The sequence below is a fragment of the Vombatus ursinus genome, unplaced genomic scaffold, assembly GCF_900497805.2.
Source record: "Vombatus ursinus unplaced genomic scaffold, bare-nosed wombat genome assembly UNPS02014924.1, whole genome shotgun sequence".
Taxonomy (NCBI): domain Eukaryota; kingdom Metazoa; phylum Chordata; class Mammalia; order Diprotodontia; family Vombatidae; genus Vombatus; species Vombatus ursinus.
Window position 1 is genome coordinate 5,928,584 of NW_020954702.1, and position 15,729 is coordinate 5,944,312.

A 15,729-nucleotide genomic window follows, 5' to 3' on the forward strand; every position below is an offset into this window, starting at 1 on the left:
AGCCTTCAGGATGTCATTGGAGGTCAAACAATAAGAAACCTCCACCACAACAATCTGTGTAGATGAATCTCATTAAGATTTTGCATAAAGAAAAGAAGATTTACAAGTCGCTAGTGATTGGGGGGGAGTATTTAGGTGTGAGATTTTTCTTCTTTGACTTTGGTATTTTCTTCATTTTTAGATTTCCTTCTGAAATAATCATTCAATGAGGGCACTGTGGGAAATGCTGCTTGGCTAAACATAAAGATTTTGTAAACTTGATATTGACTTCAATTATCATTGATAATTATAACTAACTTTCTCTCCTTGTCCCCATAATTGCCTGTATAAACCCAGTAACTAATTTGAATTTACTTAAGGACACCAAGTACAAAGCAAAGTGTACTAAGGACCTGATGTTTATTTTGTTGCTGAGGTTACTGAAGTTCAGTGCCAGTCATATCCAGAAAGCAGTAAGAAGAGCTTTATAGGATTTAGTGCTAAAAGAGACCTTAGTGATCAACTTTTCAAATCCTTCCTTTTACAAATTAGGAAAATGGGGCCCAAAGAGGAAAAATGACTTGTCCAAAGTCACACAGGTGATTTTGGACAAGGTAAAGCAGAGATTCAAAATGAATTATTTTAACTTTAGATCTAGAATTCTTTCCATTACAACATTATGGCCACCATGGGGTCTCACTTCTTGAAGCCCATTTTCCCCTCTTCCCGACACACAAGAAGCCTACAGAGGGTCACTTACTCCTGTTCTCTGCCTCTGCCCCCCTTGATTCAACAGGGACTCTCTGTCTTTATTCTCTACTACCACGTTTCCTATCACAGCCCTCCTGGTGTCTCTCCTTGGTAGCAACCTGATTTTGGAAAGAATCAAAATGAGAAAGAAAATAATTCATCAGTAAAAGGGACTTTGGCTGCCTCCTCACAAAGGTTTACCCGAGGGCATTTGACTCTCTACTTGGGACACTGCTCCATTGAAAGCTAAGGCCACCCCTAAACCCACAGCCAGAGGCTTAGTGAAGAAATTCATGCCTGCAAATTGCTTTATGCTTTCGGATCTTCCCCAGCTCTGGCCAGTGAGAATGAAAAGGAAGGTGGGGAAGGGAACACCGCGGACATGGACACATGGACAAGCATCTCTGAAGAGCAGATGTTAGCACTCTCAGGCTTTAGGAACTGAGCCCACCAGGGAAAGGCGGACACACGCCAAACCGCAAACACTGCAGGAATGACTGAGCCCGAAATTTTGATCGCGGGAGACCAAGTTACTGTCCACCCTGTGATTGGCTGTTCACGCCCGTCTACGCCCCCAAGTTTCCGCAAATCGGCTTTCTTCTATTATTCTACTGGAACAATTGGTCGGGGGAGGAGCTTGGATCCCCTTCCTCCCTTTGCATCTGGCTTTGCGAGTGGGCACTGAAGCCGAAGCTGTGGGTGCAGCTCTGGAATTACTCACCCTCTCCTCTTCTTTTTGCAGGTGGTTTGCGGGGAGCATTTCACCCCTACAGACAATTTTGGCCGGACTTAAACTCAAGTAAGTATAGCTGCTCCTATTTAGACATTTCTCACCTTCCCCTTCACTGTTGCTGAGAGTGCGTCGGAACTTTCCAGCCCAGAGAGGCATGTATGGGTCATTGAAAAGGTGGCCCAAGGCCAGTGGGGTAGCCCCTGTGGCTTAACGTAGCCCAGTATTGCATCATCTTAACCTGGGTGGACGCAGCGTTTTGCCGAAGTTAAGTGGAAGCGTGGCACGCCTGCAAAGTGACCAGCTCCTTCTTCCACCCCCTTAAAATTAAAATTTTCCTGCTTGACTTTTGGTTTGCTGTGAGTCTGGAAAAGTTATGGCAAAGATGTTGCCACTCTTTGGAAAACAATCGGTTTTCAGTGCTTCCCCCTACCCCACCGCCCTCCCCTTCCTCAAGTTCCAATTTCTTTAACCTAATGCCTTTGAATTAGGATTCCACGTGATTGCTAACTGCGATACTTAGTGGAAGCCCCCCACCTCCGTCTCACCCACCCCCAAATCTCCACGGTGTTGATTAAGCCACGTCCTTCCCCTTTACAGGAGGACAAGGTTAAGCGTTTTGAAAAAGAATTACAAATTTCACTTGGAATTCCCTAGAGAAATCCCAGGGGACTTTGTAATTAGGCTACGGTTAGTATTTTTATCCTTGCCTGACTAGGTATTTAAGTCTGGGGTGAGGAAGTGAGTCTCTAAAGTTATTTGTGGAAATTTTGGGAAGCCAGCAACACCGGTACTTTCTTTTTAAAATTTTAATTGATTTGAAAATGGGTTTTGGCATGGATTACACGTTTTCTGGTGGTTTTGGTGGGCAAATGGGGCAAATATTTTACTTTGGTAGGGTGGACGTGTTGGAAATTGTGCACACACTAAGCAAGAGTCCTGGATGCTGTTACAATCCTTCCTGGGCAAGTTCTGAGAAGGTAGACTGGTAGCACCCGGGAACTTCCAGGGCTCTGGGCAGGGCTGAAGCCAGAGTTCCCACTTGCAGTGAGGAGCCCTCTGCCTTGTCTCGAGGAAGGGATTGTCGGGCTGGGAAGATTTCTTTCCTCCTGGCTAGTTAATGGCCCACGTGGTGGTGTCACTTATTCTTTGTTAGGCAGGTATCTTTTTAAAAGTTTTCCTCCAACTCAAGATTTCTCTCTTCCTAGCCACACAATTTTATAGTTTTTGAACCCACTATTTGAGGATTTTGAAAGAAGAGATATATGGAATATTATTGTGTTTGTTTATTTATTTATTTTAAGTAAAAAGAAAGACTAAGAAGTTTGTTACTTGAAAGTCAAAAGTTAATGCGCTCCTCTGGAAGTGGCCAAGAAAATGGTTTTGCTTGGCTTTCTGTTTATGAACTTTTTCTGAACTTTTTCTTTTGTTCTCCATTTGTATTTTCAGATGTTTCCTTGACTTTTTTCCTTCTTTCTTTTTCTTTTCTTCCCCCTCCTCTCACTCTCCTTCCTTCAAATAAGTACAATCAAGCAAAACATAACAAAAAGCCTTTTGTTAGAAAATGTATGTTCCTTTTTGCATTTATTCCATCACTTTGTGTCAAGTGATGGGAGGCTTAATTTATCTTGGGTCTTTTGGAGTCGTGGTTGGTGGTCATTGCGTTGTTAGAATTTTTGAGTCTTTTCAGAGGTATTTTCCTTACAGTGTTATAGTCTTTCTTTAAATTGTTCTCTTTCTGCTCATTTCACTTTAAATCTATTTATGCAAGCCTTTCCAGGTTCCTCTGAATCCATCCCCATGTCATTTCTTTTTCTTTTTCTTTTTTTTGGTTAGGCAATGAGTTAAGTGACTTGCCCAGGGTTACACAGCTAAGTAAGTGTTATGTGTCTGAGGCCACATTTGAACTCAGGTCCTCCTGATTCCATGGCCCATGCTGTATCTACTGCAACATCTAGCTTCCCCTCTTTGGTCATTTCTTGAGGCACAATAATATTCCGTTGCTTTCCTGTACCATAATTGTTCAGCTATTTCCAACTGATTGGGACCCATTTTGTTTCCAGATATTTGTTGTAATAAAATGTCCTGCTATTAATGCATACATATATATGTGTGTATTTGCACATGTAAGTCCTTTCCCTCTTTGATTTTTTGTGGGTACAGGCCTAGCAGTGATATATTCAGACCCAAAAGGTATGCATAATTTTGTGACTTTTTGGGTATAATTCCAAATTCTAGGATAGCTGAACCAATTCACAGTTCTGCCAACAGTCTTCCTACATGCTATCCAGTAATTATTTTTCCTTTATGTCATCTTTGACAATCTGTAGGGTGTGAGGTAGAACCTGAGTTGTTTTAATTTGCTTTTCTATTATTGTTGGTGATTAGGAGCATTTTTTCATATGGTTGTTTGTTGATACTTTTCTTTCTGTTCATTTCTTTCGACTTTTTAGCTATTGGCTCTTGTTCTTATATGTTAAATTCCTATATATTTTGGATATCAGATCTTTATCAGAGAAATTTGCTACAAAGATTTTTCCCAGTTAACTGATTGCCTTCTAAATTTAACTGCATTGAATTTGTGCAGAAAACTTAAATTTCATAAAATCAAAATTGTCATTTTTATTTCTTGTAATCTTTATCCCTAGTTGGTCAAAAACTCTTTTCCTATCCGTAGTTGTGGAAGGTATCCCTCTCCCTGCTTCTCTAATTTGTTTATGATGTATTCTTTTGGAGCTTATGGTGACATGGTTAAGACCGGTCCAACCCAATTTCCACCAGACTGCTTTACAATTTTCTCAGTTTTTGTTGAGTAGAAAGTCCTTACCTTGATAGTTGGACTCCTTACTATCCTATATTTGCTTCTGAATCCTGTGTAACTCAGTTTCTATTGAGGGTAGTGTTTAAAAGTGATGGCCTTAGTTGGTGAATTGGATTGAAATGAGTTCTTTCCTTTTAAAACCTACTCCCCAGCTAGGAATTTTAGCCCGTTTCTTATCTTAACATGACAATTAATAATTGATAATTAAGAGATGATTAGGGACCCAACACCCACCCTTCTGTTCCTCCTCCCCAAGAAATACTCGATACATCCATTTGCTTGGGCAGATTTTGTATGATAAGGATTGGGGAAAAAGAGATCTCATCTTGTAGGATCAGGTAACTTGTGTAACTGGAAATAACTTAAATACTAAATATATAATTTGTTAACAATAACATAAATAACAAAATAAAGACAGATAATGATTTACAATGTTTTGGCTTAAGGATCACAGCCAGAACCACCTCAAACCATCACTAATCAATCGCAGATTACTTCTCTTCCTTTTGGAAACCATAATCCTATTCTGAAAACATACCATTTAGGTAACTCAAGATAAGAAATGAAAGTAAGAATTCTGTTCATTTTCTTCTCAAGATAAAAATAAATACTATGTTTTCACAAATAGTATTATTGATATCTCCATCTTTCTCTATGTTCTCTCTTAGTCTTTCTCCAAACTTGGCAGGAAAATAGTATCTTCAGCTTCTCTTTCGAACTCTCATTTTAAATAGTGTCTCTACAGACGCACTTTTCAGAAAATTTTCTTCATAATATTCATAAAATAGCTGTTGACAATTCTTACCAGGTTGAAGTTTACAGGTTCCCAGTACTTGGCCAAGCCCTTTCAACCCATTTTATTGCTCATAGCTCCCCACTAGAGACCTTGCCCATCTTCCCACCTCCCTTCTTAACTTCCTCCATTACTTTTACCCCTTTCTCTGCTGCTGAAATCTTAACCATCAGTCAGGGTTTATCTTAAATGCTACCTCCTTCATACAACCTCTACTATTCTCCCCAGGCTATGGCCTCTCCAACCATCAATTGACAAGCCTTAATTTAGCCCCTACAATAATGTGAAAAGCATTATGCCAGATGATATAAATACAAATAAAAACATGTTTAGAGGTAAGTAAATACAGAAAATAACATAAAATAAGTACATAGTGATGGGGAGAGGGCACTAACAACTGAGAGAATCAGGAAGGACATCTTGAACTTGAAGTGAGTCTTGAAAGAGGTGAGGGTTTCTGAGAGGCAGGTAAGTCAGAAAGGAGAGGGTTCTTATTTGGGAGGTATGGGTACAGCCTGTGCAAAGTCAGAGGAGGGAGGTAGAATATTACATATGGTGAACAACAAGAAAGCCAGTTTGTCTGAAGCCTAGAGTGGTACAGAGGATAAAGTGCAGTCGGCCTAGAAAGGTGTACCCTGGGACTGGATTGTGAGGGGCTTTCAATACCAAACAGAGGAATTTGTATTTTATCCTAAAGACAGTAGGGAGCCTGTGAAGCTTCTTTATCTGGGGAGTGACTTGGGACTTTAGGAATATAAATTTGGCAAATATGTGGAGAATGGATTTGAGAGGAAAGGAACTGGTGACAGAGGGACCATCTGTTGCCAGGGGAGAGGTGATAAAAGCCTAGAGTAAAGTGACCATGGTCTGGTTAGAGAAAGGGCAATGGTTTTGGGAGATATTGAGGAGGTAAAATTATTAAGACTTGGCAAATGATTGGATATGGGAAGTGATGACATGAAGAGTCAAGGATGATTCTGAAGCTGTGACCTAGGATGACCATAAAGATAGTGGGGACTCGATAGAAATGGGGAAATTAGACAGTGGGATAAGTTTGGAGCAGTAAATGAATAATGTTTGGGACAAGTTTTATTTGTGTGCCCTATGAGACATCCAGAAGGCAGTTGGAGATATCGAAAGATGAGGGCTAGATATGTAGATTTGGAAGTCATTTGCAAATGGGAGAGAGTTGAATCCATAGTACCTGATGAAATCAACAAGAAAGTATAGAGAAAGAAGAGGAAAAGACCCCAAGAAAGACCAGGGTCACTTGCACAAAGAGAGGCCAGCTGATGATGCCGTGAAGGAGCCTGAGCAGAATCTCTGCTATAGGTAGATAAGAACCACAGTAGAGCAGTGTTGCAAAAACCCCAGCATGAGAGAATATCTAGAAGGAAGTGATGGTCAGCTAATTGACAAGCATTTACTAAGGTCCTACTACGTGCCAGAACTTCGCCGACATGACTTTGATACTTTGTTTTGATTATGGAGGTGACTTTGGGTTCTCAGAGGAGAAAGTATAAGTTCTGGCAGGTTCTACCATGCTCCAAATTTGGCTGTGCAACTGGCTGTCTTCTGAGAGCCAACCTAGCAGGCCGGCCTCTTAATGACAATATTTTTTGGCCATGGCAACCCATGAAACAAATAAAAATACATAATGGTCCTTGGTCTTGTGTAGACCTCTTCTGCTTTTTCAGTGACCGTGGCAGACTGATGAGAAGGGAAGCAGGAGGTGCTCAGAATCATACAATTTTTAAACTGTACATAAACTTGAATTTGAGGATTGATACTCTAAAAGTGAGATCCTTGTTCAGTGAGGCAACAGGTAAACACATTGAGGGAGCTGAATCATTCCTTAGCAATCTTAACATTCTCCCTATAATAGAAACCAGAAGAAAGAAATTGCGCTTAAATAGTAGGAGGGTGACTCCCAGGTATTCCTTGGAAAGGCAAAGAAAGGAGCTGGTGGAGTGGGTCTTTTATTATATATCCAGAGGCAATAAGAAACATTATTTCATGGCATAGTTGATCATCATATATTGCAATACTAATAACAAGTATTTGCAACAACAGGAACCAAACCAAACCAAAAATAGCAATGAAAATAATTGTGGCTTATTCACCAACATTAGTTGGTGAGGATGAGGTGGAGAAATTCTACTAAGAATTTAATTAAAGCCTCCAAATTTGACCAACATAACACTCTGATACTAGGTAACTTCATTGCAAACATGGGAAAAGGTGAGAGAGGGAGAAATATATCATAAAGCTATGTAGTTCAGAAAGAAAGAATGAGAGAAATCTTAAGACATAGATTACAAAAAAGCTTCATATCTTTAAATCACAACCATCTTTGAGAAAAGAGCTGGTTGGGGCAGCTAGGTGGTGCAGTGGATAGAGCACCGGCCCTCGATTCAGGAGTTCAAATCCGGCTTCAGACACATAATACTTACTAGCTGTGTGACCTTGGGCAAGTCACTTAACCCCATTGCCTAGCCAAAAAAAAAAAAAAGAGAGAGAGAGAAAGAAAAGAAAGAGAAATGAGCTGGTTGTTGGATGTGACCACAAAATAACCCCCACAATAAATGAAATAGATTCTATTTTAACAGATAGGAAAAGACCTATTGATGTGGTAGTTATCAGACCATTAAACTTATTCAAAGCTAAGATCAAAATTAGTGAGAAGAAAGAATCATGATGGAAAGAGATGGCACACAATTGAAACATCATAGAAATCAGAAATGAATAACCATAAAAGCTTCAAACAGATCATAATAATTTTATACAGCAATTTAACCAATGTAAATTAAATGGCAAAAGAATACCAAAAGAGCACAGAAAGTGCTTTAATCAGCAGACCTTTGTCTTGCATATGGAAAGAAATTTTGCCAAAGGCAAACATACTGTTAGAATTTAAACTCATTTGTAAAATCTTATGAAGAAGGGTGATGCAGGATCATGATGAGCATCATGATTTCATAAAGTCCAGAGAAGCAGTGAAGGGTAAAATAGGTTCAAAGAAAGCTTTGCAAGAGATTCAACTAAGCAAAATCATTCCAAGGATATTTAAGGATGAAAATGGAGAGACGATAAAGGAGAATAATGTCAAAGATTCATAGAAATCCTTCTAACAAGCTTTTCTTAGCCAAGAACAAGTCAAACCATATCCCAGACTTGGATATGCTTTGTAGATAGAGAAAAGAAACTAATGTGAACAAAGATGGGAAGATTGGCTAAACTGTACCGGTTGTCTATATAGAGAGGAGATTGGAGAGGACACAAGTGTGAGAATATTGAAGGACAAAAATATTGTTAAAAAAAAACACCACCACTTTGAAAGACTTAAGAACTCTGATCACAACAATTATCAACATGTTTCCAGAGGATGTTGCCCACCTCCTGACAGAAAATGATGGACTCAAAATACGAAAAGACATTTTTGCACATGGTCACCCTGTGCCTTGCTCTTTCCTGTACATAATATTCTTTCTTCTATCTCAGTGCCTTTGCACAAGCTTTCTCTCATACCTGGAGTGCATGCTTTCCTCGTCTCCAATTTTTAGGGTCCTTTCTTAAAACTCAACTCAAAAGTGCAACTTCCTATTTTAGGCTTTTCCTCATATACTCTTTCCCCATTGGTTTTTGTATTTATCTTGAATATACTTTGTATTTAATTCTCTGTGTCCACGTTATTCCCCTGAGAAGCTTCTTGAAGGCAGTGGCTGTGAAATCTTGTTTTTGTATCCCTTACTCTTAGCACCATGCTTGGAACATACTAGGTGCTGAATAAATACTTGTTTCTTGATTGATTGACTACATCTTACTCATCTTTCCAAGGCAGTGCTTTACTTGCTGATTAAGGGACCATTGACAAATTACTTCCCCTCTTAAAGCCTCATTTTTCCCTTCTGTATATATCTGGAGAATGGTATTTGTATTACCTATCCTTCTGTGTCATTGTGATGAAAGTGCTTTACAAACCTTAAAACACAACATAAAATTTTAGTTATTATTAGTACTTATTTCTCTTATTACCCACAAAACCCAGAAGAGGGAAGTGTCTTAAATGCCAGCTGCCCCTTTTGTTCCACCTAATGGTGTACACAGACTTTTTTCTTTCTGCATCCAATTTATATGCCTTTCTATTAGTCTTTATCTGATTCAGTTTCATAAGCTAACAAACTATATGACCTTGAATGAGTTAGTTCCTCTTTCTAGGCTTTACTTTCTTATGTGGGTAACAGCAATGCAGGCTGCCATGTACTTGTGAGTATCTCAGGTGACATAAGGCAGACTGGCGGGGGAATAAGATTAAACTGAGAAATGTTTAACAAAGTAAATAAAACATAATACAGTATAGATTTTTCTAAGTAAATATGTGGCCTTCAGGTATCAATTTCAATTTGAGTTTGACACCGCTGAATAAGACTACACAGATGGCTCATTCTCTGCTTGTGAGCCTACAGAAAAAGCAGGTTGTGCATTAACTAGCAAGGGAGTGTAGTATGATATTTGACCACCAGATGGCATTACTGCCAGCTACCAGCTAAATGGTTTTCAGTAGAGGGTAGTCAGTGCCTGTCTATTGGATTTCCCAAAGCCTGTGGTGTCATCACTACTCACTAGAGGACACTTCTTCTTACAAGCTCTTAGACTTTTCCTCTCTCCCCTCCACTATTTAGAGGCCAGTGGAGCTGGCATTCTGGGACTGGCACTGCCCCACTGTTTCAATATAGATTTTGGAGTACAGGGAAAAAACAAACTGAAATATTGTTCTTGTAACCAGCAAGTATTACTATTGAAGTCAAAGTTGCCCAGCTGTTACTTGTTCTTCTCCAACCCTCCCCTTCTGGAAAGGGGCAGAGCTGAATCTGTTGAGACCAGACCTCAAGCCGAGTCAACAAAAATTTATTAAGTACTTAGTATTTGTCAGGACTATGTTTAGCACTCGGAATGAAAATACAAAGAAAAAGAAAAGAGCTTTCACTCTGATGGGGGGAAGGCAGTACAAAGAAGGGTTATGGGAGGAATGTAGGAAGAGGGCCCCTGCTTTGGGGCGTGTGAGTGTGGCTGGTTTAGGCGTTCCCTCAAAAGGGGAGGTTCTGGGGGGGGACTCACCAATCTGAGGAAGGGACCGAATGAATGAGAGATCTTCCAAGGTAAGAAAGCCGCAGGGAAGAAGTATCTTCTAGGATAAGAAGACTGGAGTAGTGGTGGAGAAGGAAGTCCAGAGTCAGGAGTGGAACCCAGAGATGAATGAAGTAGTCAATGTAACTGGTCGAGGTGCTTCTTTAAAATAGAGGTTCTCAGAGGAACTAAATCAAAGAATGAACTCCTTCTACGAGGCTGTTTTAGGACATAATCTTTTTGGTTAGCACTCTCTTAAACACTCTTCCTCTCTATACCCCTCTTTTTCTTTTCTTTCCTTTCTTTGTCCAGCTTTCCCTTTTCTCTCCCACTTTCAGTCGAGGCTAGGATTTAATCAGTGACACCTTGTTACAACAATTGCCTCACTTTTTAGTCTTGGCTCTCCATAGTGGCTCCCTTTTTTTGCTAGTTTGTGGAATTTGTATACGATAAAAAGTTAATAATATTACAGCTCTGACCCCCCCAGTTAGGAAAAATCCCAATATTTGGAAAGAAGTCTAGATCTCTAATTTGTTTAAATTCTATATATTTACAGCTAACCCCAGCTTCCTCCCTCTTTTTTTTTTGACATAGACATGACCACTGATTTTTTTATGTGAAGCAAAATCAGTATAAAGAGCTTAGACAAGAGAGAAAAAAATCTGCTTATCAGATGGATTTAGGAAGAGGAAACTGGAGCAAGAGTTGACCTTTGTAGCTTCCCTCAGGCCTTGAATTGGCAACTTGAAACCAGCAGTTTATGTCAGGAATATTCCGATATTCTTGGGGGGGAGGGGTGCTAGAAGTCCATTGTATTCTCTTTCCTTTCTACATAGCTCAGGTCTTCTCTCTCTGATCATCCATTATCCCTTTGGCTATTACTTCCTTTCTAGTCAAATAATTATTAAGTTCTAGGTATGAACTGCTGCTGCTGTTGCTGTTGCTAATTGCTCTCTAATGAAGTTTATAAAAAAACTTCTGGGTGGGAGTCCAGTCTACTTCCTGGTTCAAAGGTCATGATAATCCAAATTTCTCTTAAATCTAGAAGGGTATGGATGTTCCTCTGAATTACAAATTCCAGAGTACTGGTCAGTTCTCAAGCTCTTCTTACATATTAAAATTGTGTAAATCTCCATTGATTTTCTTAGTGGTTCTACCCAACCTCACGTTTGGGAAGTCTGTTCTCAGTTAAATTTTCACTGACCGTGTGGTTTATTAAAAACACAGTAAAGAAATATGTTGGAGTTGGCTCAGAGCAGGGCTGTAAAGAAATTTCTTTGCTTGATAGTCTTCTCCAATAAAACTTTCTCCTGGCCCATAAATCATGGATAAGATCAAGGGAAGAGATATTGTGTATTTGTTGTGTGTGCTACCAGGATACCAGAAAGGAAGGATCAATCAATCTCCCAGCCTGAGGTCATCAGTCCTGAGCTTCCACGGAAACTTTCAGTAGGTTCCTCACAACATTGCCATGCTAGTCATATTCACCACTGTAGTGCCTCGAACCCTTCTCCAGGGTCTTCATTTCTGCCTCTGCTGCTTTCCAGCAGCATTGGCAGTTACCCACCCATCAGTCGCCAATACCACTGGCAATGTGGAGATAATGGAATGGCATAGCAGACTCCAAATCTCTTCAAGGGCAAAGGAAAAAGAAACTCTAGGAATGTTTGTATACCTGTATAGAACTTTCCTTTTCTCTTCTCTTTCACCCTTAAAACTTGGTGGGGAAAGGGGGAGCTATTAAAATAATAATAGCTAGTATTTATATAACAATTTAAGGTAAATAAAGCAACACATATGTGTATATCAAACTCATGTCAGAAAGATGAGGGGGTAGCGGTAGATGATTGAGCTCTTAGGTCCTTTCTAGCTCTAACATTTTACAGATAAATATGGAACATATAATAAGTGCTTTTGGATGTCAGTAAGGGGGAAAATAACTTCATTTGTGGGTATGTCCCTATGAAGTGTCTAATTTAGATCCCAAAACAACCCTAGCATCAGTTGTGCATTACCACACTTTTAACTAGAAAGAATTGGTTGTTAAATGCTTTTCAGTCTTCTGAAGGAAAAGAACAGATGATCACTAACTTTTTAAAGAAAATATCTGGGCATATGACCAAGAATGTCAAATAGCAGAATATTCCTAGCAGTATTTTTTTGTGGTAGCAAAGAACTGGAAACAAAATGTGTACCCATTGATTGAGGAATGGCTGAACAAATTTAGGAATATTAATAAAATTGAATGTTGTGCCATAAATATGAGGAATAAGAAAGAGAAATGAAATATATGAACTAAATAAATAATAAAATAAATAAGCTAAATAAATAATAAAACAGGAGTAATGATAAGAATGTCAACAAAAAGAACAATGTGACCAATCCCAACTTTTAAATTATGACCAGTCTTTTCCCTAGAAGAGCTAAGGAGAGTTGGTAAAGAATATTTCATAAGTAGTTGCAGTGTGATCAGTCTTGCTTTTAATTGTTTTTCTTTGTTACAAGGGAAGGCTGGGGTTGTGAATGAAAAATGTGGGAAGAGGTATATCCAGATCATAGTGTAATGTAAAAAATAAACGGCATTAATAAAACTTTAAAAAGTGCAAATAATTTTTAAAATGTAGGACTAATCTTAAAGTATAATATTTGTTGCTTCTTCCTTTTGCCCTTAGCTTCTATATAGCATGCCTCGTGATCCTTCCCAGATCGAGAAGGAAACCAGGGTTTACCCTCATCTCTCTAGCAGCAAGCTGGAGAATGTGAACCTGGAGTCATCAGCTAACTGTGGGAACAAAGTTGAGAAGGAGCAAAAGTGGATCCGGCCTGACAACCCTAGCAAGTGTACTTGGCAGCTCGGCAAACCTATCTCAGAATCTCCTCATCATCATGTCTCCTTGTAAGTGTTTTTGTTTTTGAAATTCTCCAAATTAGCCCATACCACCATTTTAATCCTTAGCAACACCAGTTGAATTCTCTTTAGGCACCAGAGGCTATGAGAGTCAAGTCAAATCAACAGGCATTTATTAAGGCACTTATTATGTACTGAGCTCTGTCCTAAATGTTGGGAATGCGAATACTCACAAAAATAAAAACATAAGCAAAATACAACCTTTGATTGAGGATCTTACGTTCAAATGGGGAAAGACATTACACATTAAAAAGAAGCTGGAAAGGGATGTGGGAGGGGATAGAGAGAAGGTGAATTTACAGGGGCACCTAGCCAGAAATGAACCGATCAATATCAAATAACTAGACAGATGTAAAACCTGTTCCTACCTCCAAACTTCACCAAAAGACAGAAGCTTCCAAAATTGCTGTTACTCAGTAAATGATACAAATTAACATGAACATGAACAAATTAGGAGGAAAAGAGACGAGTACGTGGGTTTGGGGACAAAGGGCTTTAAAAGCCCGGATATGATTGGGAAAACGAAGCAGAGGAAGACGTAGTAACAGACCATTGGATTGTTTTTTAGTTCCTGTTGAACACGTACTAGTCATGTGATCTTAGACAAAGGATTCAGTTTTCACATGAAGAATTTCTTTTATAATATTCCCAACACTATTGAGTTTTCTCTTGAAAGCAGTACACCCACAGTTAGGGTATGCAGTGTGGTGCATGAACCAGTAGAGATTGACAGGGAGCAAACAGACAGGCAACAGACAAAGAAAAGATGGTGGTAGTCCATAGCACCAAATTCTGCAGAGATCTGCAAAGTTGAGTTAGAGACAATTATTTGGGAGAATATTGAGAGATGAAAGGATTGAGGGTCCCAGGGAAGAACAAGAATAGGATTAGAAGGTTTAAAGCATAGGAAGAGATGAAGTGATAGGAAGTTACGATTTGAAAAAGGTATTTCAGTCAATCAATAAGCATTTATTAAGTCTTTACTGTGTGATAACCACTGTGCTACAGCACATTGGAGATACGAAGAAAAGCCAAAAAAACAACAAATCAGTCTTTGCCCTCAAAGAGCTCACATTTTAATAGGAGAGACACTATATAACTAAGTATATGTAGAGTAGATGGATTTTTTATTGTTGCAATCAAATTTCCCTGTGTGTCGAAGCTGAGGTCTAGTGAAGGAGGTTGGGAGGTTAGAATTTTTTTCCACACAGGTGGAGACTGAAGAGAAAAGGAGGAAATGGTTTCTTTAATTCACTTATTTGTAAATTATAGATGAGTTGCCAACCTGCCTTGGTAGAGTTCATTTTCACACAGAGAGGTCTCTATACATATGAAATCGTAGGTCCAGATGCTTCTTCCTCCCCCCAGAAATGATCCCTAAGAGTGAAATTACCGGGTCAAAGTATAAAGTTTCTTCTTCTAGTTGTAGAGAGGATTTTGTTCAAGTCTGGGTTGGATTAGTTGGTATCTGAGTTCCCTTCCAACTCTGAAATGTTGTCATTCTGATAGGAGTATCTTAAAGCTGTTTTGATTTGCACTTTTAAAAATTGGTAGTAACTGGGGTGGTTAGGTGACACAGTAGATAAAGTACCAGCCCTGGAGTCAGGAGAACCTGAGTTCAAATCTGGCCTCAGACACTTGATACTTCCTAGCTGTGTGACCCTGGGCAAGTCACTTACCCCCGATTGCCTCACCAAAAAAAAAAAAAAAATTGGTAGTGACTATAAATATATCTTTATCCACGTGATAATTTACTGTCACCGTAGGACAATAAAAGTATGTGTTCAGTTGTTGCTGCTAAATCCAGTGGGTTCTTTTTTTTCTGATTACATGCACAAATTGGTCTCTTCAGGTCAGAGACGCCCAAAGTCATTCCTGATATTTTGAAGAAAATTGGGGACACACCTATGGTCAGAATCAATAAGATTGGGAAGAACTTTGGACTGAAATGTGAACTTTGTGAGTATTTTAGCTTCTTAGAGGAATTGAAAACTTATTATGAACTAGGGCAGTTTTCTAGCAGTTAGGTGGAATCAGGAAAACGTATCTTCAAATTGTTCAAATTTGGCCGCAGACACGTACTAGCGACATGACCCTGGGCAAGTCACTTAACCCTGTTTGCCTCAATTTCCTTATCTGCTAAATGAACTGGAGAAGGAAATGGCAAACCACTCTAGTATTTTTGCCAAGAAAAGCCCAAATAAGATCACAAAGAGTTGGTCATGACTGAACAACAACATGGTAGATTGGGGTTATGGGAGTACTGCACACAACCAATGTCTTTGTAATGATTTTAATATGTTATAACCAAATCTTCATGCTATGGACAAAACCCTACTGATACTGAACTTAATACACATCGAATAAAATGAACATTTCCCTAGACAAAGTAGAACAGAAGAAGACTACATGAAACCACAAATCTCTCCAGTATAGCCTGCTTTTCCTTTTAATTACATAACAATTTAAATATGTAACATTTAAAGCTGCCCTGCTTTAACAAATATTTATTAAGTGCCTACTATATGTCAAGAACTTTGTTATGTGCTGAGAGTACAAACAGAAAAATGAAAGTCTTTGACTTTAAGGAACTTAAGTTCTCTTGGTAATAAACAATTTTG

General features: G+C 39.0%; 1 protein-coding gene across 1 annotated transcript in view; it reads left to right on the forward strand.

The window, feature by feature from the left end:
* Window positions 1-1,368: 1,368 nt before the first annotated feature.
* Window positions 1,369-15,729, forward strand: part of CBS (cystathionine-beta-synthase) — a 41,657-nt gene continuing 27,296 nt past the window's right edge. The window contains exons 1-3 of the mRNA XM_027843622.1: window positions 1,369-1,528; window positions 12,873-13,096; window positions 14,961-15,067. Coding sequence (XP_027699423.1) covers window positions 12,885-13,096; window positions 14,961-15,067 — 319 coding nt within the window. The 5' untranslated portion in view covers window positions 1,369-1,528; window positions 12,873-12,884. The remainder of the gene's footprint in view (window positions 1,529-12,872; window positions 13,097-14,960; window positions 15,068-15,729) is intronic.